General features: G+C 44.4%; 1 protein-coding gene across 1 annotated transcript in view; it reads left to right on the top strand.

Moving 5' to 3' along the window:
- LOC147732866 (dolichyl-diphosphooligosaccharide--protein glycosyltransferase subunit STT3A-like) overlaps positions 1 to 24,209 on the top strand; it is a 102,394-nt gene that overhangs the window by 40,793 nt on the left and 37,392 nt on the right. Inside the window, 4 exon segments of the mRNA XM_086957407.1 lie at positions 3,143 to 3,234; positions 4,251 to 4,406; positions 19,242 to 19,430; positions 21,682 to 21,798. Of these exon segments, the coding sequence (XP_086813533.1) occupies positions 3,143 to 3,234; positions 4,251 to 4,406; positions 19,242 to 19,430; positions 21,682 to 21,798 (554 nt within the window).

Here is a 24,209-nt window from a genome sequence, read left to right on the forward strand (position 1 = left end):
CTCAACGTGTCGAAGTCTCACCTGAGTCCCTCTCAGACGCTCCCCTTCATTGGAGTGGTTTTGGATTTGACGCAGTTTAGGGTTTATCCTCCCGAGCAGCGAGTCTGGGATATTCAGGCTATGATTCCGATCTTTCAGCCTCTGTCCCGGGTTTCAGTCAGGATGACCCTCCAGCTACTGGGCCTGAAGGCCTCATGCATCCTGCTAATGTGACATGCCAGATGGCATATGCGGGCTCTGTAGTGGGACCTTAAGTTGCAGTGGGCACAGCATCAGGGCAACCTGTCCGATCATGTCCAGATCACGGAGGGCACTGCCAAACCACTGCAGTGGTGGCTCACGAATCTCGATTGGGTCAATGGCAGATCCCTCTCCCTTCCCCAACTGGAGCACACAGTGGTGACGGATGCGTCCCTCCTGGGTTGGGGAGGCCATTTGGGAGAGGCGGAGATCAGAGGCCTCTGGTCTCCGGCGGAGTCCCGGCTCCATATCAACCTTCTGGAGCTGCGGGCAATCCGACTTGCACTGAAGGCATTCCTTCCCTCTGTTCAGGGAAGTGTAGTGCAGGTGTTCACTAACAACACCACCACCATGTGGTATTGCAACCAACAGGGCGGGTGGGGTCCTGGACTCTGTCAGGAGGCTCTGCGCCCCTGGACATGGGTGGAACGTCAAGGCATTACCTTGGTGGTTCAACACCTATCAAGTTCTCTGAACGGCAGGGCGGACGAACTCAGCCGCTGGTGCATGATGGATCACGAATGGCGTTTGCACTCTGACATGGCACAGGGTCTCTTTCAGCAGTGGGGATACCCTTGGTTAGATCTATTCGCCACCGAAGAGAATGCGCAATGTCATCAGTTCTGCACGTTGGAATTTCCAAGGCGGCACTTGCTCGGCGACGCTTTTCGATGCGAGTGGAGTTGCAGTCTGCTGTACGCCTTTCCTCCTATACCACTTCTGCCCAGAGTGCTGAAGAAGATGAGGCGCAACCCTGCCCAGTTATTCTTGTGGCTCCAGACTGGGCTCAAAGAGTATGGTATCCCGAGCTACTCAGTATGAGCATCGATTTCCCCTGATCCGACTGCCTCTTCGGGAGGATCTTCTGTCGCAGCAATAGGGGACGGTCCTCCACCCGAACCTGTCCAGCCTCCAACTCCATGCGAGGAGATTGAGCGGCGACAGTTGACAGCTTTCGACCTTCCTACTGAGGTCTGTACTGTCATTCTGGCAGCCAGGCGTCCCTCCACTAAAACTGTGAACGCCTGCTGATGGAACAGATTTGTGGCATGATGCACAGCAAAGGCTGTGGATCACCTTATGGCCCCCCTTTCTGAGGTTCTTCTGTTTCTTTTGTCTTTGGGCCAGCAGGGCGCTGCTCTGAACACTGTCAAGTTATCTTTCTGCCATTTCCGCCTTCCTGAGGCTTCTTGATCGGCCTTCTCTTTTGAAGTCCCCAGTTGTTAACCGTTTCATCAAAGGCATTGCACAAACGTTCCCTCCCGTGCCTTTCATAATATCTCAATGGGACTTAAATCTTGTCTTGACTTTTCTGATGTGTGCTCCCTTTCAACCTCTTCATAACTGTCCTTTACGTCTTCTTACTCTACAGACTTCTTTCCTGGTAGCTATCACCTCTGCCAGAAGAGTGAGTGATCCCCAGGCTCTTTCTTCTAAACCTCCTTTCCTTTCTGTTGATCCGGACAAGGTGGTTTTACGGACCTGTCCTTCTTTCTTGCCAAAGGTTGTTACGCCCTTCCACATCGTACAGAAAATCACTTTGCCCACCTTCTTTCCGCCTCCGCATCCTTCCAGGGAAGAGGAGAGGCTCCACCGTCTGGACCCAAAACGTGCTCTTGCTTTCTATCTGCAGCGTACACAACAGTTCCGGGTGGATGATCAGCCTTTTGTTGGCTATGTGGGCGCCAAAAAAGGTCTGGCTGTGCACAAATTGACCATTTCCCAGTCGGTCGTTCTGTGCATCAAAGCATGTTACTCCTTGGCCAAGAAGGAGCCTCCTGTTGGGCTGCGTGCTGATTCAACCAGGGCAACTGCAGCCACTACTGCCTTGGGACGAGGCGTTCCCTTGCAGGACTTTTTCCAGGCATCTACGTGGGCCTCGCTGAACACGATTACAAAGCATTACTGCCTTGACAGTCAAGTCCGGAGAGACAGCTTTTTTGGTTGTTCTGTTCTCCTTGACTTCCTGGTGTAATTTTGTTTGCAGACCCACCACCGGGGTTGGTATTGCTGGGCTATCTATTCTAAGGTAAGGAATCTATCACGAACGTGTCTCTTTCAGATGCTCAAGTTACTACTTGTGTAATGATATATCTGTAAGGGACATTAGTTAGTGATAGATTCCTTACCACCCCGCCCATCCTCCTCGTTCTGCGAACTGGTTACTAGGGTTAAGGTCACCCATTTTTAAGGCCTTAGTTTTATGCACCAGTGGTCAGTATCTTGCATGGCTCCTCGTTCCTGACGCGGAAAGTCGTGGACAGAACTGACGTCAGCGCGCATGGGTGGCGCCTAAGTACTCTCCGTGATGTCATCTCGGCGCTGACGACGCCAGTGACTGACGCGGAGCCGCAGGACGCCACCTACTGACGCACAAGGGTACTGCTAAGCAAAACTTTCCGGATTCAGTCTGACGCCTGGGGTATTCTAAGATAAGGAATCTATCACTAACTAATGTCACTTACAGATATATAGTTAAACAAGTAGTAACGTGAGCTTTAGGTATACCTCAAACCTATGAGAATACCAGAGATGTGTAAAGATATTGGCCTTTACAGGAGCTAGGCGGCTTGCACCCTTTGAACATGGTGTGGAAATAAGCCACTTACAAATAATCATTGTCTGCATGTTGTAAGGTCATTTTCTTTTCTAGAGAAATCATCGCAGGAATAGTTGTACATGGGATATCTTACATGAAAAGGTCAGGGTGTGTGCAATCTGTCATTACAACTTCACCCCATATCAGATTTTTACTGTACTAAAATATACATTTTGTATTTTCAGTAATGTTAAGAAGGGCTTCTAAAAGACAGTGAATTGTCTAACTACATGTTTGCCGTTATTCTTTAAGTTTTAATGTTTTATTACTGGAAGCTAATTTCGTCTATCTCGTTTTTCTCAGTTGGCCTTTATTACTGTTTCAATAACTTGTCCGATGCCAGAATTTTTATCATCATGTATGGAGTGACCAGCATGTACTTCTCTGCTGTCATGGTAAGCATCCTATCTTTGTAGGCATTACTTTTTTTCCACCAACCATATTGTGTTAATTCTGACTGTATCTAAACAGATCATCCATTAGTGAAGATGCATTCAAAATGTTCTTGTACCAAAAAAATAAATTGTTCTTTGAGTAATTCTCTACTAAACATAGTCTTCAGTAGACTAAAGTTCGACTTAATTTCCAAGAACCTGTTGATCATATTCTCAGGTTGCTCCTAAAGATTACCTAAGCATAATGTTTTTGCAAATGTTTTTAATTCTTGAATGATTCAGACTGATATGAACATTTGTATTTTTGGGCTTGTTCTGTAGTTGAACAGATGTTTTTTGTTCTCCTTTCTAAAGAATACAGTGTGGCCATGAATGAGATAGGCAGTTAGAGGTTCACCGTACGTCTATCATGCCCATCCTCACATTGAATCCAACATTGAAACTTATTATGTGCCAAGCCTGGTAGTCCATACTGCTGAATGCTAGAAGTGGGCTCTAACACTGGTTAGAATAGGAGGAGGGAGCGCTCTTCTCTCTGCTGGCCTCAGTGAGAGGAGATCATACATTTGTATAGAGACAGACATTTTGATCGGGTAGTAGGGAATCAAAAATGCCAAAAAGTGTGCAACAAAGAAATGGGAAAGCGCATGTTTCAATTCTGCTAATCCATGCAGGGTCAGTAGAGTTTCAATGAGAGGCTGGGAAAAGGGCAGATTATTTGTGGCTAATTTTCTTTAGGATTGCATTTCTGATACTCTACCCATGTAGAAGCAAGGCACCATTGCACCTCTGCTCTATCCAACTCAGGCTTACCCTACAAACAGCTGCAAACAATATATTATTTTGCTTAACTTTTCTACCACCAACATAAAGAAGCGCAGTAGTTCAGAAAGTAACACAAGCTCCTTTCATTTCAGCGATGACTGTAGTAGTCTTGAACACTAATTATTCTGTAGTTATAGTCCTTTTGTTAAATATGTATACACTGACTAAAAATGTGCTTTCAATAACAATAGGTGCGTCTGATGCTGGTCCTGGCCCCAGTTATGTGCATCCTTTCTGGCATTGGTGTTTCTCAAGTGCTTTCCACATATATGAAGAACCTGGATGTTAGCAGGCCGGATAAGAAAACCAAAAAGCAGCAGGACTCTACCTACCCAATCAAAAACGAGGTGACGTTCTAAAGCAGTTCAAGATCTGCACATTGTTTTGTTTGTCAGATGTAGAATTAGTTATTCAAGCCAACCTTGTATTGAAGAGCACAAGTGTAAGGGTTGTATTAATTGCAATAGCGCTTTTATCTTGTGAAATATCTTTAATACCTTGTGTGAGAAAAAACTGTAAAAGAAAAATGTGCCATGCCAATTCTCTAGGACCTGTTCGACTTGAGCAGAAAGGTAATCCGAGCTATTAAAATAGGCCGTTAAAATGCCACTTACTTGCTAACCTTTGAATTTAAGGGGGTAATGTGATTGCACCTTCAGGGGTTACTTTTGGGGGACGGTGTGGGGGTTGAACATCTGGTTCAGACAGCACAGGTATCCCATGGAATAAATAGATTGTCTAATCAGTATTAGACTTTGTATAGAAAGGAATATGAATGTTATTAGTATTATGCAAAACTGCTCAATGGCTCACTTTTCTGTTTGTATTATGTTTCTTCTACCTGCACCTGGGGAAACCAGGCTGGCACTAGATTTAAACTATAATTTAACCTAGTCATCTTTTATAAATGAGACTGGTGTGCACCTTTGAAATTCTTATGAGGTCTCTTTCTTGTTCAGGAACTCACATGGGTTGATGTTTTCCCTGGCACAGTATGTTGCGAGTGGAATAACACGAGCACATTCTGGCCTGGTGATTTCTGCAAAAAAAACATGATGGACGAAATGCTGAACAAATCAAACATTCTCCCCCAGTCACAGATCTGGGTTAAATCCATTGGGTTTTTGCATGCCATGGCATTCCAGTTTAGACCCACCCATATGCAAATCAGTCTTGACCCTGCGCACCATGGGAACAGTCCAGCTGGATCTGCCAGGCCCTCTCTGGTCTAGAAGCAAGCATCCTGGAACCGGTTTCAGGGCATCACCCTTCATCAGCCAGGCTAGCTTGAATTTGGCGGTGACTGGAGGGGAGTGATTAAAAGTTTTAGCACTCTGACCTTCATCTTGTGTTTGCTATGTTTGCCCTAAGTGGCCATGGATATGCCCAGACGTGGGTCCCTTGCTCGCTATGCCACTGGATTCAAACTATCCTGGCTGATAAGGGTTGCTACCCTGAAACCGGTCCCAGGATGCTTGTTTCCGGTCCAGAGAGGACCTGGTCTGGCAGTTCAGCTAGACTGTTCCCATGAGGAGCAGGGTCAACCCTGACTTGCATGGAGTTAGGTCCAAACTGGGGTGGAGTAGTGAGCAAAAGAACACGTTTCATCACTCAGACCATCATCTTATTATGTTTGCTAGGCCTGATGATTTCTGGCTGGCCTTTGGCAATTCGAGAACTGTGGCTCTTGTCTTGTAGGGCAGCTGTGCTAGCAAATCCTCCAGGCAAAGGGCAGCTGGCAGAGTTGTGCTGGCCTTGATGACAATGTAGAGAGGGACAATGTCTTCTTTGCACATTAGGAGCATCGCTATAGTGATGACCTATCTTAAGCACAACTTGTTTTGGGTTACAGAGGGCTTATAAAGTTTAAAGCCTACCTCGGAGTGTGAGGTCACACTGGCTTCATGTCTGCGGGATGTAGTGTCCCGCAACAATGACTGCCACTTCCCAGGGTGCTTTTGCAGGATCACATGAGCCTCATCCTATCGGGTATGTCTTGCCGGGACACAATTGAAATTTTCTCTTGCTATACTATGTTGAGTACTGCTTGGTGTTCAGCTTTGGGTCAGTCTGGGCCAATGAGTCTTCTTTGGGAGGACTTGGCAGCATAAAGTATATCATGGGCATGTGAGATCTCTGGTGGAGAGAGGTTCTAAATGTGCAATGCAGCCTACATTCTCCTCTGCAGAACTCAGCTGTACAAAAGGGGGTGGTGATGGACGGAGCATCTGAACCAATCAAACACTCACACCCAGTCAACTGATCTGGGTTTAATCCATCACCGTTCTTTAGCCCACTCTCCCACCCCACCCCAGTTCAGATATGGCCATATGCAAATCAGTCTGACCCTGTGCCTCATGGGAACAGTCCAGCCCGAACTGCCAAGCCATGCCTTCCCTGGACCGGAAACAAGCTTCCTAGGACCGGTTTCTGGCATTACAGCCGTCTTCAGCCAGGCTTCCTTGGATCCAGTGGCAAAGTGAGCAAGGGACTCACGTCTGAGCATACCCTGCCAAATTATGGCGAACAAAGCGGTACACAAGGGGGTGGTTTTTCCCCTTGTTTTTCGGCTTGTTCTCGATCTCTGACACCATATCTAAATCAATTTCCCCATGTTCAAGCTTACCAACCCACTTAGATTCTGTTTTACCCATATCATCTGGTATCTTTGCTAATAACTCTTAATAGAAATCTTTAATTTTACTATCTGGATTTTCCATCGGATTCAATATAGGGATCAGGTCCATGTTGCTAAGGCCTATAGGAAACCCTCTAATTCGATTTTGGATTTGTGAATATTTAAAACAAGAGTTTTGATGTATACCAAATTTTTGAACTAACTCTAAGAAAGATTTCCGTTCCGTATTGGAGTATAAATCTGCTAATACTACAATCCCCGCCTGTGCCCATTTCCTAGCCATTCCATCATACACTGTTCATGCCAGAAAATCAGAGTGCCAGAGTGAGGTATATTTATTATATCTACTAACTTTGCAGCATTTTTCACTTTTTTCCAAATCCTTATCACCATTTGGATGTATTTATAGCTGAGATTTTTATTTAAGATGTCTGTTTGTCATTGTAACAGTCCCTTAGCCGCCTTACCCATGGCCAATTGATATATTGTGGGGATTTGAGATCGTTCCACATCATCCCTTTGAGGTTGATATAGTGTCCCCAATTGTTGCATGGCCGTAGCCCAATAATACAACTGTACACTAGGGGCCCCCATCCTCCCCGATCCCTTGGTAGCGGCAAATATTTATACGCTCGGTGCACTTCTTGATACCCCCAAATAAATTTGGAGAATAATGCCTCAATTCTATTTATTTTAGTAGCAGCAAGCTCCAGTGTTATTTCCCGAATAAGATACAGAATGTTTGGAAAGATCTTCACCTTAATTACATTTATTCGACTAATGATTGTAAGATGTAAGTTATTGATACGCATCAGGTCATTATTTATTATTTGCAATATTGGATCAATATTATTCGCCCAAAGTGCGCTGATATCAGCTGTTATTTCAACCCCTAAATATGTTGCTGTCTTAACTACACGTGGGTTTTTGAATAAATCGTGTTTTAGTATTATTTAAAAGATATCCAGATTTTTGTCCAAATTCAACTGCCAAGCTTTCGATTTCCTTCATAGCAGTTCGAGGTTCAGCTGTAATAATCACGATGCCATCTGTATATGCTAAAATTTTGGTCTCATAATCACAGATTTTAACTGGTTTTATCACAAAATAGGGGAGCAAGGACATCCTTGACGCGTTTATTTATTTATTTATTTATGGGCTTGTAACGCGCCGGCATCACACCCGAAGGTGTATCTCCGCGCAGTGCTGTGAAGAAACAGGTCGGGCAGCGCTCCAACTAGAATAGAGTTGTCTTTAGGCATTTCCTGAAAGCTAGATGACTCGTTCCCCTAGCTATCTCTATCCTCCTAGAAGTATGTCCCATAATTGAATCTGGGCATGTGGCTTAAAATACATTGCCTGAAGGGCCTTCACTATTCCAAAACCAAATACCCCTATTGACATAGATATTGCCAGGCCACTCGGTCAAAGGCTTTCTCCGTTTCCAGGAAGACCACATCCATTTCAACCTTATCCACCTCTGCTATATCCAAGATTGAAATAACCCGCCTTGTATGGTCTGTGGTCCCCCTGCCGGGAACAAAGCCATGTTGCCAAGGTGATATGAGAGCAACAATGGTCTTTTGTAGTCGAGGGGCCATTATTTTTTAGTACACTTTAGCGTCTGTATTCATAAGTGATATTGGCCGATGCGATGATGGTACTTCTGGAGATTTTTTTTTTTTAAAAGACCACCACATCCGTATCGTGACACGAGACGGGGGGAATCCCTGTATATTGAATACTAACAAATAAATCTTGCATGATACGGAGAATTTGAGGCAGTAGTAGTCTATTAATCTCCAAGGAGATTTTATCAGGGCCTGTAGCTTTACCTAATGCAAGAGATGTCCGTGCCTCCTGAACTTCTTCATTAGTTATTTCACTTTTCAATTCTATGGCAGCCTCAGAATCTAACCGTGGTAAAAAGGGATATTCCTCTACTCTTTCGTCCTATTCGTGAGCTGCCACTAAACTTTCGTCTGAATGATAAAGTTTAGTATAGAATTCCTTGAATACACCAATTATTTCTTGCGAATCAGATACTACCTGGTCAGTACTATCCCTCATTTTACCTATATTATTTCTAACCTATTATTTCTAACCAATTTCTGCCGTGTTCTACGTGCCAAAAGACGCCCTGTGGCCTCCCCATATTCATATAGCTCCCATCAATACGCTTGGAACATCTGGGCAATTTTATTCTGAAAATGTGTATTTATTTCTGATTTAGCTATAGCTAGTTTGGTCATTTGTTCAGCTATTAAGCACCCCAGACCGCCCTTATTAATTACCTGTATATGTTCTACCTCTAATTTGGATAAATTATTAATTAGTAGATCAATTTGCGTTTTACGCTGCTTTTGACTGAGAGCTGCATATCCTATGACCTGACCTCTCAAGGCCGCTTTAAACGTATCCCAGACTATCTCCCGGGATGCGCTGTACCTACTGCAATCGAAAAAATATTGTGACCGCTGTTTAATAAAAATACAGAATTCGTCATCTGAAAGACCACTGAGCCCCTTTGTCTACCTTTCTTAATCTGTTAACTCTAATTTCAAGGGGTTGTGGTCAGAATATAGTTGAGGTAGTTTATTAATATCTAAACTACCTATCAGTAAATGAGAGACAAGGAAATAGTCCAACCGTACGAACTTCCTATGCGGATAGGAAAAATATGTGAACCCCAGATATGCTGGGTGTTTTTCTGTCCAGATATCATACAGGCCATGTGTATCCGTAAATGCCCGGATTGCTCTATATACCCGTGGTTTCCTTCCTACATATGTTTGTGTCTGAGCATTCATCACATCCTGGTGTATATTGAAGTCCCCGCATACTATCAAACGCTGAGACCAACTAGCTAATTCCACTTCCAATACCCTCCAGTTATCGGCATCATCTAGGTTAGAGCCATAGATATTCACAATTGTAAGACCATTAGATAATTCTACTATTGCCCAGCGCCCCACTTGTCCACAGATGATCGTATTACTGACAGATCCCGTTGCCTATAATATATCGCTACCCCTCTAATGATTGTATCCTGAAAAGAACAAGCCGCTAGGGAATATCCCCTGATCTCTAAGAGGTACGTATTCCGCCATGGTATATGGGTTTCTTGCAAACATATTATATCTGGACTCAATGTTCTTATTATTTCAAAGACCTTTTCCCTTTTTTTCTGTCATTTAAGCCTGCCACATTAAATGAATAGATCCTAAATGTATCCATACTTGGTACTATTAGTTCCCTTATCTGACCATTGATACTCTTGCATCCCAGATTGATAGTTTTGAATACAAATAGATAGCTCTGATTTCTGTTTTTTATTTTGCTTACCTTGCCCCTGACCCCTCCCCCCGCTAACCGTCCCCTCCCCCCGTCCCCCTAACACTACCCCTCCCCCCCCTCCCGCCCAGCCCCATCATCTATCCCTGTGCCCCCCCTCTCCCTGAGCCCCTGAGGGGGATTGGTGTTTACTTTAACTGCAAAATGAGACTCGTTTTTATAGTAAGTTATGTGACCATCTTGCCTGGATACAATGAGTGTGAAAGGAAAGGGTGTAATATTTTGGTAATACACAAAAAATTGCAAATTAACTGTACACATTTGAGAATATATCAGCAGTTGGGAAAGAAAAAGATTTTTTCTGTAATTCGGATGTGTGGTGGCAACAAAGATTTTAATATGATCAAAACATCCTGGGGATGCGCAAATTATACATATTCACTGAAACCAGATTTCTGATTATCATTTGTGTGCTATGTAGTTGTATCGGTAAAATTTAGTTTGTGAAAACATAGTGCCCCTTTCAATGGAAAATGTGCTAGCTGTAAATTACAGTGCATTACTGCATGATGCTTCAGCAGTATATTTGCGACTGCATGCTCAAAAAATGCACCACCAGCAGCATACTACACCCTTACCATTCCTGCTGAACAGATTTGCTAACTTTTATGTGAAGCCAGAATCTTTCACAATCACTGCTGATTTAGTGATGGTAACATTGATTTCAGCACCTCTACTCTGAAAATTATTCCAGCACCACTGGTGCGAAGTTGCGAGCAAAAGTTTAAAACAAAGCCTTGCAAGTATTCCCAATGAAGACTCCAAGTGAACCTTCCAATATGTTTTTTCTTCACTTCACAAAGCCACTTCAATAGAGAATGAGATCACTACTCGTGATGATACTCAGTCATCCCACCTAAATATGACTTTCACAGCATAAATGGAGAAATATTGAAATATGGATGTGGCCTAGCGACCTGAGCTGCTGACTTTAGCGATGGCGAACCTAGTTTAAGTTCCGTCATTGGCTCTGGGCAAATCACTTAACCTCCTGTTCTTAAAATAAAATGAATATGACGTTAAGTAAGGTAATCTCGTGCTCATATAAAGTACTCCAAGCCCTTGTGCCTTGTTCATACTAAAAATATATATATATATATATATATATATATATATATATATATATATATATATATATATATATATATATATATATATATATATATATATATATATATATATAAAAAATCCAATATGCCGATATTTTTTAGATGCTTTGAAATTTGAATGAGCAGGTGTCACAGGCCAGCACCTCACTCTGAAAAGTGTTTCAGCTCGGGTTCAGTACACAATCTGCTACTTTTATGGACAGATTAATATCTTGACCGTAGTCCGATAAAGACATATCAAAGGGCGTGGTTGAGCTTGTGACATTTACAAACAATTGCGGTTTGAGAGTCGCACAAAAAATCTAAAAGAATGTTATTTGGTAGGTCACAGCATTTTGAAAGCATGTTTACTAGTGCATTAAAACATTGCTTCCTCGCCTCATGTCAGTTAAAGTTAGATGGGTCGCAAAAGTTTCATTTGATCTAAAAATTGGTTTGTAGTTTTAAAAAGTTTGAGAAGCATTATGCTAGAGAGTACAACAGAAGAGCTAGGTGTTGTGTATTTTGCCCCAGGCCCATTTTATTCTATTGTTAGAAGAACAAGCGAGTTACTTTTACTAGACTTATTGAGTGAATTCTTTCCCATATCAGTTGGCATAGGCCGCGGTTGGTTGTATGTGTTTTCATGAGACCCCAAACACCATTCTCAATAATTTAAAGAAGATGCTAGCTAGCATTTATCTCTGTTGCCGCTTATCAGTTAACTATGGTCATTAGTAACTGATTAATGTTGAAATGGCTCTTTGGTGGTCGACTAATGTGAATGTGTGGCTTCAAATCAGTATGCAGCAGAATACTTTCAGGACGACGGAGATTGGCATGTAACTGCCCTTCAGTCCATAAGGTTTAATGCGTATATTTGGGACAGTGATAGATAGGTGCTTGGTTTCGCATAGTCAGATTTTTCTAATTAAAATGGTGAACTGAAAATGTTGAATTAATAAGACTTTTTTTATTTAATTGTTTTAACTTCTTCTCCTAAACATTTGCAATTTAGCACCAAAATCCGAAAGGGTGAAGCAGATGTATGCAGAAATTAGAGGAAATTTGTAGGAAAGTGAACCTTTTTGTCATGGTCACCCCCACCTTTTTGCCTCTGGTACTGATGTTTTTCGACGGATGTGCACTGTGACCCTGCTTACCAGGCTGCAGTGCCGGTACTCTTTCCCTACAAACAAGTTAAAATGGTCAATATTAACACAATTGGCACACACTTTAGCAACCAAATAAACCTGTAGGAAGTGGTACCCCGGGTACCTAGGGCATGGGTACTAAAGAGGGTGCCTTAGGGCTGCAACATGTATTATGCCAACCTAAGGGACCTCCACACAAATTGCTTGGTTGCTGCCATTGTAGACTGCATGTCATGGTGCAAAGTCACTGCATGTAGGAAGCTGACTCTGTGTGATATACCAATAATTGGTTGTATCATGTAAATAGTGGAGAGATTCCTCCAGAAGTGAACAGGGCTCAATTTAAACCCAAAGTGCTCTTTTTGTGGCTGTGTGGTCGAGCAGCCTTAGGCCTAACACAGAGGAGTTTAAGACCTGTGTTATACTCACATTGACCAATTAACGAAACGCGACTCAAAAAGAAGAGCCACACCACTGTTCTAAAACAAGAAGCTTCTTTCTAGATTGATATGTACTTTCAAAGGTAAGTATGTTTTTGAATAAAAATACCTTTAACTTTAAAAAGTGGATACTTAGTTCACTTATTGCATTCAGTTCAGCAGTGTTAACCTAAGGAAGGAAAACAGAAATGCAGTTTGGATAGTAAGTCCCTGACTTACAAATCAAGTTTTCAGGGTCTTGGGTCAACACCATGCAAGGTTCAAGTTAGCACCAACACTGCACCACCAGCGGGGGCAGACAGGTGCGGAGGTCAAATTCAACTCATCCTTCCAAGAGAAAATGCAAGAAGACTTGGAAACCTACTTCTTTAGAGACAAAGGTTCAGGTACCCTCTCTTCAAGGAGAAGACCTGTACCCTCTTGAGGGAACCTTTGCCCTAGGATTTATGTGACTTAATGGGCAGAACTCCTTAGTGAGATGTCCCTTAATGTGGCACAGTTCGGTCTGCAGCCTTTGGGGGCCCTTCTTAGTAACTCATGCCCTAGGTACTAGGGGTACCATTTACTATGGACATATAGAGAGTGCTTAACCCCTTCACTGCGGCGGCTATTCCGCCGCAGTGCTAAGGGGGCGGGGCGGAAATGCGGCTGGCGCATGCTGGTGACGGAACCGCTCCGTCACCAGCGTCGGTTGCGCTGTGCTTATGACGGAGTATTTCCGTCATGGCCCCGCCCGCTCAATAGAACTCTCAGCGCAGGCGCGGAATTCGCTCCGCGCAGGAGCGTCGGGCAGGCCATGACGGAACCGCTCCGTCATCAGCACAGCACCACCGCAGCTGATGACGGAGCGGTTCCGTCATCAGCAGGGGAGGGGTTAAAGTATAGCCAATTGGCGGTACATTTGTATTGTTTTTGGGAAAGAGATCTGGCACTGGGAACCTGGTTAGCAGGAACCCAGTGCCCTTCCAGTCTAAATCACGCCAATGGCCAGGCAAAAAGTCTGAGTGGCCATGTCAACAAGCATTTACAATGCAATGGTCTCGGCCTTGTTAAAGTTAGAGCTATTGGCATTGCTCATGACATTATTTGTATTTAGGTTTTTGTTTTTAAAACCTAAATAAATGGCATTGTCATTTACCATGCCAATAGCTTAATCGCTTGCAAATGCGAGACCTATTGCATTTGCACCCACAGAGTCATTCACATAGAGCCACCCACACAGAGCCACCCTCCCACACAGAGCCACACGCACCCACACACACAGAGCCACACGCACCCACACACACAGAGAGCCCCACACACACACACCTCTCTGCTCAGTAACGCCCTAGGGAACAGAGGCACAAACAGCACTGGATGCAGGCTGTCATTGCGCGTGATGTATATAGTTCACGCACCTGCAACGGAGGAGCATAACACAAGTATGCTCTGTTTAATGACAGCTAGGACTCAAATGTCGCGGGCTAGAAAAGTTATGTAAAGAGTTTGGCGAGCCACCGAGCCAAATGAATGGACATTCTACCCCTGTTTGTGCTCAAGATGAATACCTAGACATTTTTTCAAATATGACGTTGTTTACATTAAATTGAATAGAGCACAATTTACATTCGCTCCTGTTTTGCCCAGAAGTTACCATCAGGTTTCAACTGGTGGTAATTTCCTGCACACAAGAATATAACCAGCGGGGCAGCACTCTCTGTTAAACACATATTTTTAGCTGTTAATTATATCGACCACGCCTCTTTGAGAAACCCTTACACCCCTCCTTCCCCCCGCGTTTTCACATCCCACTTAAAGCCCTGTCTAAACCCTCGGTGCATTCACCAGCCAGATATCGCTGTTGGGCAGCCTTTTTTGTTATCATTCGATTGCAATGGTTTTTATTAACTGTGCAAATAAAGTTTATTATTATGGACTGTTGGGCAGTTAGGAGTTGTGCGATGTTTATCACACCAGCTAATTAGCAGGTGGCATAACGTTTGCACCCCCTGGTAACTTTTGGCATGTCAAACCTGCTTAAATTAAATGGATAAAATAGTTTTAGTAGTTAGGGTGACGTGGATTTTGGTGGATAAGGGGTGTCGATAAATACCAATAATCCTCCGAGGCATTGGTTGCCTGTCCATAAGGAGCATCGGGGGGCACTGGATACATTTTTGAAAGTTTCTGTAAAGCTTTCGTTTACGCCACCCCGATTGACCCCCCACTTCAGGCGTGTAGCAGGGGTATGGCTATCAAGGGTGCAGCAGGTGCAGCCGCACCAAGTCAGGGGTGGGAAGAGGAGCCCTGTGTCCTCCAGATATGGCTGTCCTTTAATATTCAGTGAGTTCCCTCGGACGCCTGTTTGCCATCCTTGCATTAGGGCTCAGTGCGCCCTTGCTACACGCACAGTCTTGAAACTAACGTCCTCATGTACATTAGTTTCATTACTTTGGCGTCAATTAGGGCAAGGATGACCTGAACTCCTCTAACTAGATATTTTGGGGCAGCTAAGCAGAAAGTGGATCTTAATAAAAAAATGTTGATCTGGGTTGCCATCTGGTCGCTCTCCACACAGCTGTTGGCATGAGCGGATTGTTTTAACTCTTAGTCAAATCTTATCGCAGTTTTACTTTGTATTTTCATAAAACAAAATTTTATAAGCCACACAAAACAATAAAGTCAAGGATGACCCGGATGCCCATAGCGGATGATTAGTTACCAGAGATCACCTCGCTCACTTCATCTCGATTTGGAGGTTATGGCATGCATTCATGGAATAATTATCTAGCCCTGTGTTTTTAGATGTTTTCTTTTTCAACCACAGAAGCACATGCTGGTGAAAACACAGCCCGAATTTCTCCATTGACCACAACACACTATGAACTTTTAATTCACTGTGTATAATTTGTGATAAATATGCATGTAACCTGCTCTGACTGAGATTCCCTTCAAAAATTTTTTTAAGATATTGCCCTAAAATGTGCAAGTGTGAGATTTAATGGATTTAGTGATTTCAATAGAATCCAGAATTATGTGCTCAGCCACCTGGACTCGGCCCATATTTTCTTTTTAAAATATCCCAAACCTTTAGAATATGCCATTTAAGGGTGTTCGATTTTCGATTTCAAGTTTGGAGTCCTTACGCTGGCAATGTTAACTCAATTAAGTTGACACACAAACTTGCAGTTCTTGTAGGCTTTGTATCTGTTTTTCGTAGCTGTGTGCACTTAATAAATAAGCACATTGTTGAATGAATGTCGTAAGGTACAATCCATTTAGACTTTGCTTGAAACTCGGGAAGCCCATACCTTTATTGTTGAACAAAATAGCATAAAATGAAATTGTAGGCGATGATCTGGCAGGTTTCGGACCCTGGGCTCCAACAGCTGCTCTCAGCTGTCCAGCATTAATCACAGCTGAGGGCGAGAGTGACATTCTTATTTAAGGGCGAGTTCACCTCTTCTTGCCACCTGCACGGAATGCATGAGGTACCGCCACTTATGCAAAGCGGAAACAGTGGCAGGTAGGTCTAGGTTCCACTCTCTGGAGTTAGCTGTTGGAGTTAGCTTTTTCCAGTTACAGCGCCGGGACGCCCCTTAGCTGGGGCAGCTGTGCGCTTAAAAAATCCAAATAACATAACATAACATTGGGGTTCGGTGGGGCCAACTCCCTCTGTGTCACTCTTCATAGTATTGAAACAAGGTCATTTAGCACACAGTTGCAGTTTCAGTGCCTAGACGCGCAAAAACGGGCTTCGAAGTGCTTCAGTTTGTTGCACACCTCCATGCCTTATCCAATGAGCTGGACTGCGCTCCGTCCCGCAACATTATTTTCATTTATAGGGAACTGTGCCAACTGAATCTTTGCGCTGTGCTCTATTAACCCCCTAATGTAAGACAATATACCGGCGCGTTCCATAGTGCAGTGCAGCGCTGCGCAAAGGTGGCACTGCACTGCTCGAGGCCCCATTAATCGATGCACGAGAGCTAAGACGTGATGTTTCCCTAGAATTGCCTTCCTATAAATGGATGGAACGAATTAAAAAAACACGCAAGCACATTTAATGCCAAGCTGATAGTATTGTAATAAAAAACGGGAGTTTTAAGCTTTAAGTTTTAAGCTGAGGAAAGGAATCTTGAGGGGTCCTGCCTACAAGATACATGGGGGGGGGGGGGGGAGTAAGGGCTTCCATCTCAGCACCGCCTGTATACAGTGCCGATAGGGGGGACCCTGGAGGTCGGCGCCCCTGTTGCCCAGCTGCGGGAGGGGGGTTATTTCTACAACACCGGTCACATGCACTCCAACACTCACACGCTAGCCCACACACGAAAAAAGCCATACTAATGAAAACAGTCTCACGCACTTACACGTGCTCACACGGTCGGGCATTCAAAGGCCCACTACACCTTCACGCCCTCCCACCCACAACCCTTGTATCCCTACTCACCATGACTGCAGCACGTCCCTCTCGGCCCGACTGGAGCTTCACGGAGTACAGAAGCGCGCTGAACAGTAGGGGAAGTGACGTCCCCTGACGAGGTGTTCTTACACTACTCCACCCCTATAGAAGTACCGACTGGAGAGTTACACACACACACATGCTCCCATTAATGCCCTCCGAAGAGGTGGGATAGTGTCCACACAGAGACACACTGCCGCCGATGCGATGCCCACGGCTAAAAACGTGCTACACGTTTCAAAGCCAAACTGTAGCTTGCTGAAGTGGCTGCTTAAGATAACATTCGCACTCAATGGCCACAACACGCCAAACCTTGCGCATATATAAAATGCGGGCCAAATGCTGTCAATGGCAATTTCCAGGAACTCGAACCCTGCGAGCTCCCAACGATCAATAAAAACGGGCGACACAACCGCACTCAGTTGTAAAATGCGCACTTCCCCAGCCAAAATTCACTCTGCCCCCACACTTAGCTGAAATCGATGTGAGCCTTCGACGGTGCTCGAATGCTCGTGACTCGCTGGTCGTAACAATGTTCCAGAGCCGATCCCCGCATAGAAGCGCATCGCTGGTGGAAACCATCCCCTACGCCTAGAATGGAACCTGCAGTGCAGCTCCTTCATCAGCCGCCGGCTGTGTGCAGTGCTGGCGGGGCAGCTGGCACGCCGCGGGGGTCTTGGAGGCGCCGCCGGCGGTGGCGCGCAGACCTCCTTGGCCTAAGTTAGGAACGCATCTTCCGAGGCGCCAGAAGAGCCGCCATGTTCGCCGCAGATACTGCGTCCACGTGATGTAGTTATCTAAGACGCACACACGCAAAATGCCGTACTCGGAAGTAACACTATGACACAAAGTGAGCAAGAAACAAATGAAAACTTACCTGGAGTGGCAGCTGCGCTGATCCTCACCACAACAACACACAAAAAAAATGGCGGCCGCTCAGCTCAGAATTTTTCGGAATTGGGGGCGTGGTTTGCTGTCCTGAGTGACGGACGACGTCACAGGGCTAAAGAATGCAAAAAATCACGCCCCCAAATCCGAAAAGGACTGGGCTTGTTTGGAGTGACGCATCTCTCCTCCAATGGCTGGCCTCTGTTTAGGAAGCCAGCCAATGGAGGAGAGACGGGGCAGGCAGGCGGGACCTACAGAGCTACTAAGACTCATTAAATCTCACGCCTAAGACTGCGCAAGCGCAGCCTTTTAGGCCTTCGACCTAAAAGGGGGCTCTTTCCTATAACTAACTTTAACGTGTAGAGTTTGCGGCTGCAATCCTTGAAAACACCTCCACACCCAGTGTTAAGTAAACTTGAACTACTGGTGCTTTCTTGACCTTGGCCCCTACTTACCTTAAGTCCAGTAGAACAGTCCTGTTAGTTGTTTGTAAGGGTACCTATGCTGTATGTTTCTTTCGTAGAATAACATTACTGCGTTTGGGATTCATGCCTCAAATCTGACAGCTGTCATTTTCTACTGCTTTACTGAAAAATGTGTTATCTTCTAAAGTGCTTACCCTGTGAGCTTGGTGTATAAAATTGTTTAAAATGTTATTTTTCTAAATTAGTCTCAAGTTTCTTCCTGAGTATGTCTTATTTATTGACTGTGTTTTCAACAAATGTTTAACATTGTCCTTTGAGGCTAAACAGCTCGCCCACACTACCATAAAAGAGAGCATTTGAGATTATAAATTTAAGCCTTGTAAGCCAATAAGGGTCGTCTGGACTTTCTACATAGTGTATCTCATTTTGGTACACTACATAAACGCTTCCTGCAGAACTGCATTCGAAGCAAAATAATAACAATCTGGGCAAAGCCCAGAGAGTACTAAAGAGATCCCTAGAGGACAAAAAGTTAATTAAAAAAAATGTTCCTATGCAAGTAGAAATGTTCATGTAAAGTAAACTAATGTGTTTTTAAATATTAACAAAGGCAGCCATTAACGGTTGATTTGAAAACGGTTGTTGTTGTTGAACCTTGTAAATGTGATGTCGGGCAAACTCTCAATTCAAGCACAGTTTGTGCAAAAATAAAATGTAGCCTGGCTGAGCCTGGTCTCATTGTTTATTTCCTTAGGTTGCAAGTGGGATGATCTTGGTCATGGCGTTCTTCCTAATAACATACACCTTCCATTCTACATGGGTGACTAGTGAGGCCTATTCCTCTCCATCCATTGTACTGTCCGCACGAGGTGGAGATGGCAGCAGAATCATCTTTGATGATTTTCGTGAAGCGTATTATTGGCTCCGTCACAATACCCCGGAGGTACTGTATTCACGTTTTTTCCTCTGTGCTGCAGCAGCCTCATGTTTGGTAAATGTTAAGTAAAAGTTGTCTAATGTTATTGTAGCTTTAATATTTTTGTAGCATTGTTCGTGTTATCTAATCAGTATTGTAGTGACTGTAGCAGGGTTTAAGTTCTTATGTTTGAAAATAATGCTTAGTCAATGCAAGCGAACTAATAATCTGTTAAAATAATCTGAGGTTATATGTTTTTATAAGGTAAAATATCAATTGAACATTTTGTATTCTGCCAGAACGTAATTCACTAGAACTATTGATTAATGCCGAATCTAGCTTTTGGATCTGACTTAATGTATCCAGTAAGAAAGCAAGATGTGACCGAAACATTCAAAAGTTTGATGGGGAACGTTATTTGCAATACAGAGGTGTACCCTTGTTGACTTGAGGCTCTGAGGAGACTATGTTTTGAGGGTACGGCATAGTACATTTTGGAGAAACAAAGCTGTATTTTGTCAAACAGTAGTGGGTAACTAAACGACTTCTAATAATGATAAACGTATTTGTAAAGCGCACGGTTACACAAACTAGTGTGTCCCCGCGCTTTAACAAAAAGACTAACACTGAGTGGAGCAGAAAAGCGAAATAGAAGAAGAGTTAGACGGGGAGGCTAGAAGGGGGAAAAAGCCAGGTCTTGAGTATTTTTCCGAAAGATTGTCTCGGAGGACTCCGGCCGGAGGCCTAAAGGAAGTTTATTCTAATGTTTGGCCGCCAGAAAGCAGGAAAACGCGACCACCCATTCTTACTCTTCTGATGGCCTGAACACTGACCTGCCTCATCCCACTTGACCTGAGCTGGCGGGTCGGAACATAGGGGGGTGAGTAGGTCATGCAAATAAGTGGGCCCTTTCTTCTGTAGGATGTGGTGGCTGACACACAGGGCTTTAAAGAGAATTTGTTCCCTCACCTAAAGCCTGTGAAGGAAGGCTAGGGCCTGGGTAGAAGGAGCTCTCCTGGGTAGCATTAAAACGAGACGAGCCGCTGCACCAACAAACAACCCCAAACCCCAAAGTGACAACAGTAACAAGAATTCTTTGGAAAGTAGCTCACTTAGAGATTAAGGGGGTTCCTAACAAGAGTCTGAAGAAAACTGACTGGCTTGATGAACGTGAGCCTTGTAGACTATTACTTTAAAAATCAGGCTGAATGCAGATTAAGTCCATTTCGTCTTGCAAATTCCTTTAGAGGTGATTTCTAGGGTAGGTACTCCTAAAACCTCCCCTGCTCTCCATAGGCACAATGTATTGAATGTTGGCTTTGGATAAGATGACAATTTCACTCATCTTGATGAAGTGAGCATTGTATGCTGATTCTTCAGCCTTCTTTCTAGCTGTCAACCCCATTATTTTGTATGGCTGGCACTTTTTCCTATAATTACAAATGAACAGTATGGTGGATTTGGAAGTATGTACAAGATACACTCCAAAAAGACTCTCCTTTTACCAGCAGGCCCTTTGGAACCGTCATACTTCCTATTCTCACAATGAGTCTATATGAGTAGGTAGAGAGAAAGAATGGGCTAGTGGGTGTGTGTGTGTGTGGGGGATATTGGCCATAAGCAGATGGAACCACGTGTTTTAGGGCTTTCAATGTTTTTATCCATCTGTATTGCTTTTTATGTAACATTTCCACATTATACACATACTGCTAATTTTACATTAATTTCAAGTTCTCAACAGGACCTCAATCGTCTCATCTCCCTCCCATGTATTGAACCTCAGCCTCGATGTTCTTACCAGACATTCCACATTTTATGGTATTTGCGTGGGCATTCTCGGGCTTTATAGAGTTTTTTTCCCATCTGCTGTGCATTGGTCATGCCACATACCAATTGTAGGGTCGGGGGTACAGCAGCAGTCCAGTGCCTTGCGATGTCCCATTTAACCACACGGAGGCCCATTACAGGCAGGCGGCACATTCCCACTGAGTCTGCCTCCCTTTTCTATGCCCATTATAGTGTGCTTCTGGTCAGGGTGTGAGAGTGTAGCCAACCGACTGATTCTTTGTCATGCTTTTTATCTTTAATGTGAAGAATACTCGCATAAAGGATATACTTTGTGTTTGTAGTGTGTGCTGAATGCCAAAATATTACAGAAAAAATATTAAAAACAATTAAATTAAGCTCATTGATCAATAATAGTTGTGATTGAGCATTGCTTTTTGTTTAGTGTTTTTTACTTTAAATCACTTATTACTCCACTTACTCATTGTTCCAGGATGCTAAGGTGATGTCTTGGTGGGATTATGGGTATCAGATCACGGCGATGGCGAATCGAACGATTTTAGTGGACAACAATACTTGGAATAACACTCATATATCCCGAGTAGGACAGGTATGCAAAACCAGACCTTATCTAACTCAACATTGCCAATAATACTGTTTACTACTTTGCAGGGTTCTGGTTTTCGTAGTTTGTTTATTTTAATATTAGATTGTACATAACTTTGGGAGAATTGTTTGTTACATCCTATTATCTTGCAAAATAAGGTAAACAATTGTAGCCTCTCTATTATAAACCACGTATAAATTGCACACTTATGATTAGCATAACACTTTATTTTTTTAAATGTTCTGGTTTCATCTTAGAAGTTGTGATCATTAGAATCCTTCTGACTATGTGTGAGATCTTGAAACAAGTTTTCGTAGCTAATCTACTTTTTTTTTTTTTTAGTGATCTTAAATGCATTTTCTGCTTCCCTGCACCCTCCGCCTGAGCCCATTATAATTTTCTACTGCTAAGAAAAGCCATACTAGTCAGAGCTTTGCTAGTGCTAGTTTTAGAAGTTTAGGAGCTTTACTGTCCCACAGGACCATGCTAGTGATAACCTTTGCACTTTACAAGTGCTCATTGACCATAAGAAAGATCACAAAGTGTATAGCAAGTTCACTTTAGCGCCCTATCAAACTGATTTTCATCTGTGCTTGTTGCTGAGGTGAGTTATTTTATAAATTCTAAAGATACCAATGATTTCAAGTAACACTTCATTCTCCCTCAAATTTTTTTGTTGCTTATGATCAACATTAATATAGAATTTATAGAGTATTCGTGAATAATGAGTTAGTAACCAGGAGTGGCTGGGCAGTGGTGCTTGACCGCAAAGGTGTCTCATTTGGAATCTATGTCAGTTCAGTAATATTTTTGATAGGTTTGGATTGATTTCCCGGTAATAATGTACAAATTTCAGAGACTGGACATTTTCTCATGAGGAATGACTGATTTGTCACTTGTCAACTTCCCACTTGGGTTCTTCGTCCAGTTTGCTATAGCTACCAACGTTTTAAATGCTGGTAGTTTCTATGCAGGAGAAGGAAACCTTGTTTACATCTGAAAGAGACACGTTAGTAATAGATTCCTTACCTTAGAATATCCCCAGGCGTCCGACTGGATCCGGAAAGTTTTTTCGTCCGCAGTACCCCTGCGCGTTGGTAGGAGTCGTCGTACTGCTCCTCGTACGTCACTGGCGTCGTAGTCGCCGAGATGATGTCGCTGGAGCTACTTAGACGCGCGCTGATGTCCGTTCTTTCTTTTTCCGCGCCAGCAAGCGCAGATCCGGAGAGAGCGGTATACCCAGTAATTTTATCTCTGTTTTCAAGTATATATCAATCTACAGGTGCATAGGAATGCGGGGCCTGTCCCCGCATGATGTCTGTGACGGACCCGCACATGAGTGTCTCTAATGCCTGGGGCGCAATCACGACTCCAAGGCATGCCCCCACTGCCGGGCCATGGCTTCGAAAACTTTGCAAGAGCAGTCCCGAAAGTGGCTGGAGGCCCGGGAGTCAGTTCCGTGCAGTTCCTGGTCCCCGGGACCAGCCGCAGAGCCATCACCATTATTTGAAGTCTTTGCACTTTAGAGTCCGGTAAGGCGAAGCACAAAAAGGTGAAGAAGCGGTGTCGCTCTTCGCCTTCCCCCTAGCCGGTCTAGCGACGCGGCTAAGGGTGCAGGTGGCGCAGTCCCTGCGGCTCCAGCGGAGCCTACACAGTTGCCGATGGCCTACCCGCCCTTTCCGGGTCCATCAGCGACTCCAGCCCATCTGCAGGAGTTCCTGTCAGCCATGGCACGTATCTTAGGAACGTCCAGCCCTGCCATTGCGCCTTCAGGCCCCGGGGTCCCGGCTGGAGGTCCTCGTTCTTCAAAGTCGCCGACTCCAGCGTCGACGCCGAGGGATCCCGGCCTGGATCCCCGTCCATGCTGTTTGGCCCTGTACGACCTCTACCGGCATCGCCGCTGCCGCCTCTGGCTCCCTCCCTGACGTGGGACAGGTGCCGGAAGGGTGTCGACTGACGCCGATTCTGACTCCTTTTGGGAATTTCTTTCCCTTTTTCCACCCACCTCCGTATGTTCCACCTGTTCCACAGGCTCCGGAGGGCGGGGAGGACTGGAAGGGCTCTGCGGACCCTCTCGCAGCCCAATGCGAGTTAGACCCAGGCTGGGATCAGGATCCGGGGGAAGCAGGTGACCAGGATTATGCTCCGGAACCTGGCGCACTGTCTCCTACCGTGGCTACGGAGGCTGGTGGATCATAGTCTATGGTGTTGTGTAGGGCAGCCAAGGCTCTCTGCCTCAAGCTCCCTACTGTGACCGTCAGGACTAACCTCCTGACAGAGGTACTTCGGACAGCTTCTGCTTCTACAGAACCGTTGCTGCCCTTTAACGATGCACTCTCAGACGTTCTTTTGGGCACCTGGTCCGGACAGACTGCTTCTTTGGCCGTTCTGTTCTCCGTGACTTTCTGGTGTGA

This window comes from Lissotriton vulgaris, chromosome 2_1 (assembly GCF_964263255.1).
Source record: "Lissotriton vulgaris chromosome 2_1, aLisVul1.2, whole genome shotgun sequence".
NCBI classification, from domain to species: Eukaryota; Metazoa; Chordata; class Amphibia; order Caudata; family Salamandridae; genus Lissotriton; species Lissotriton vulgaris.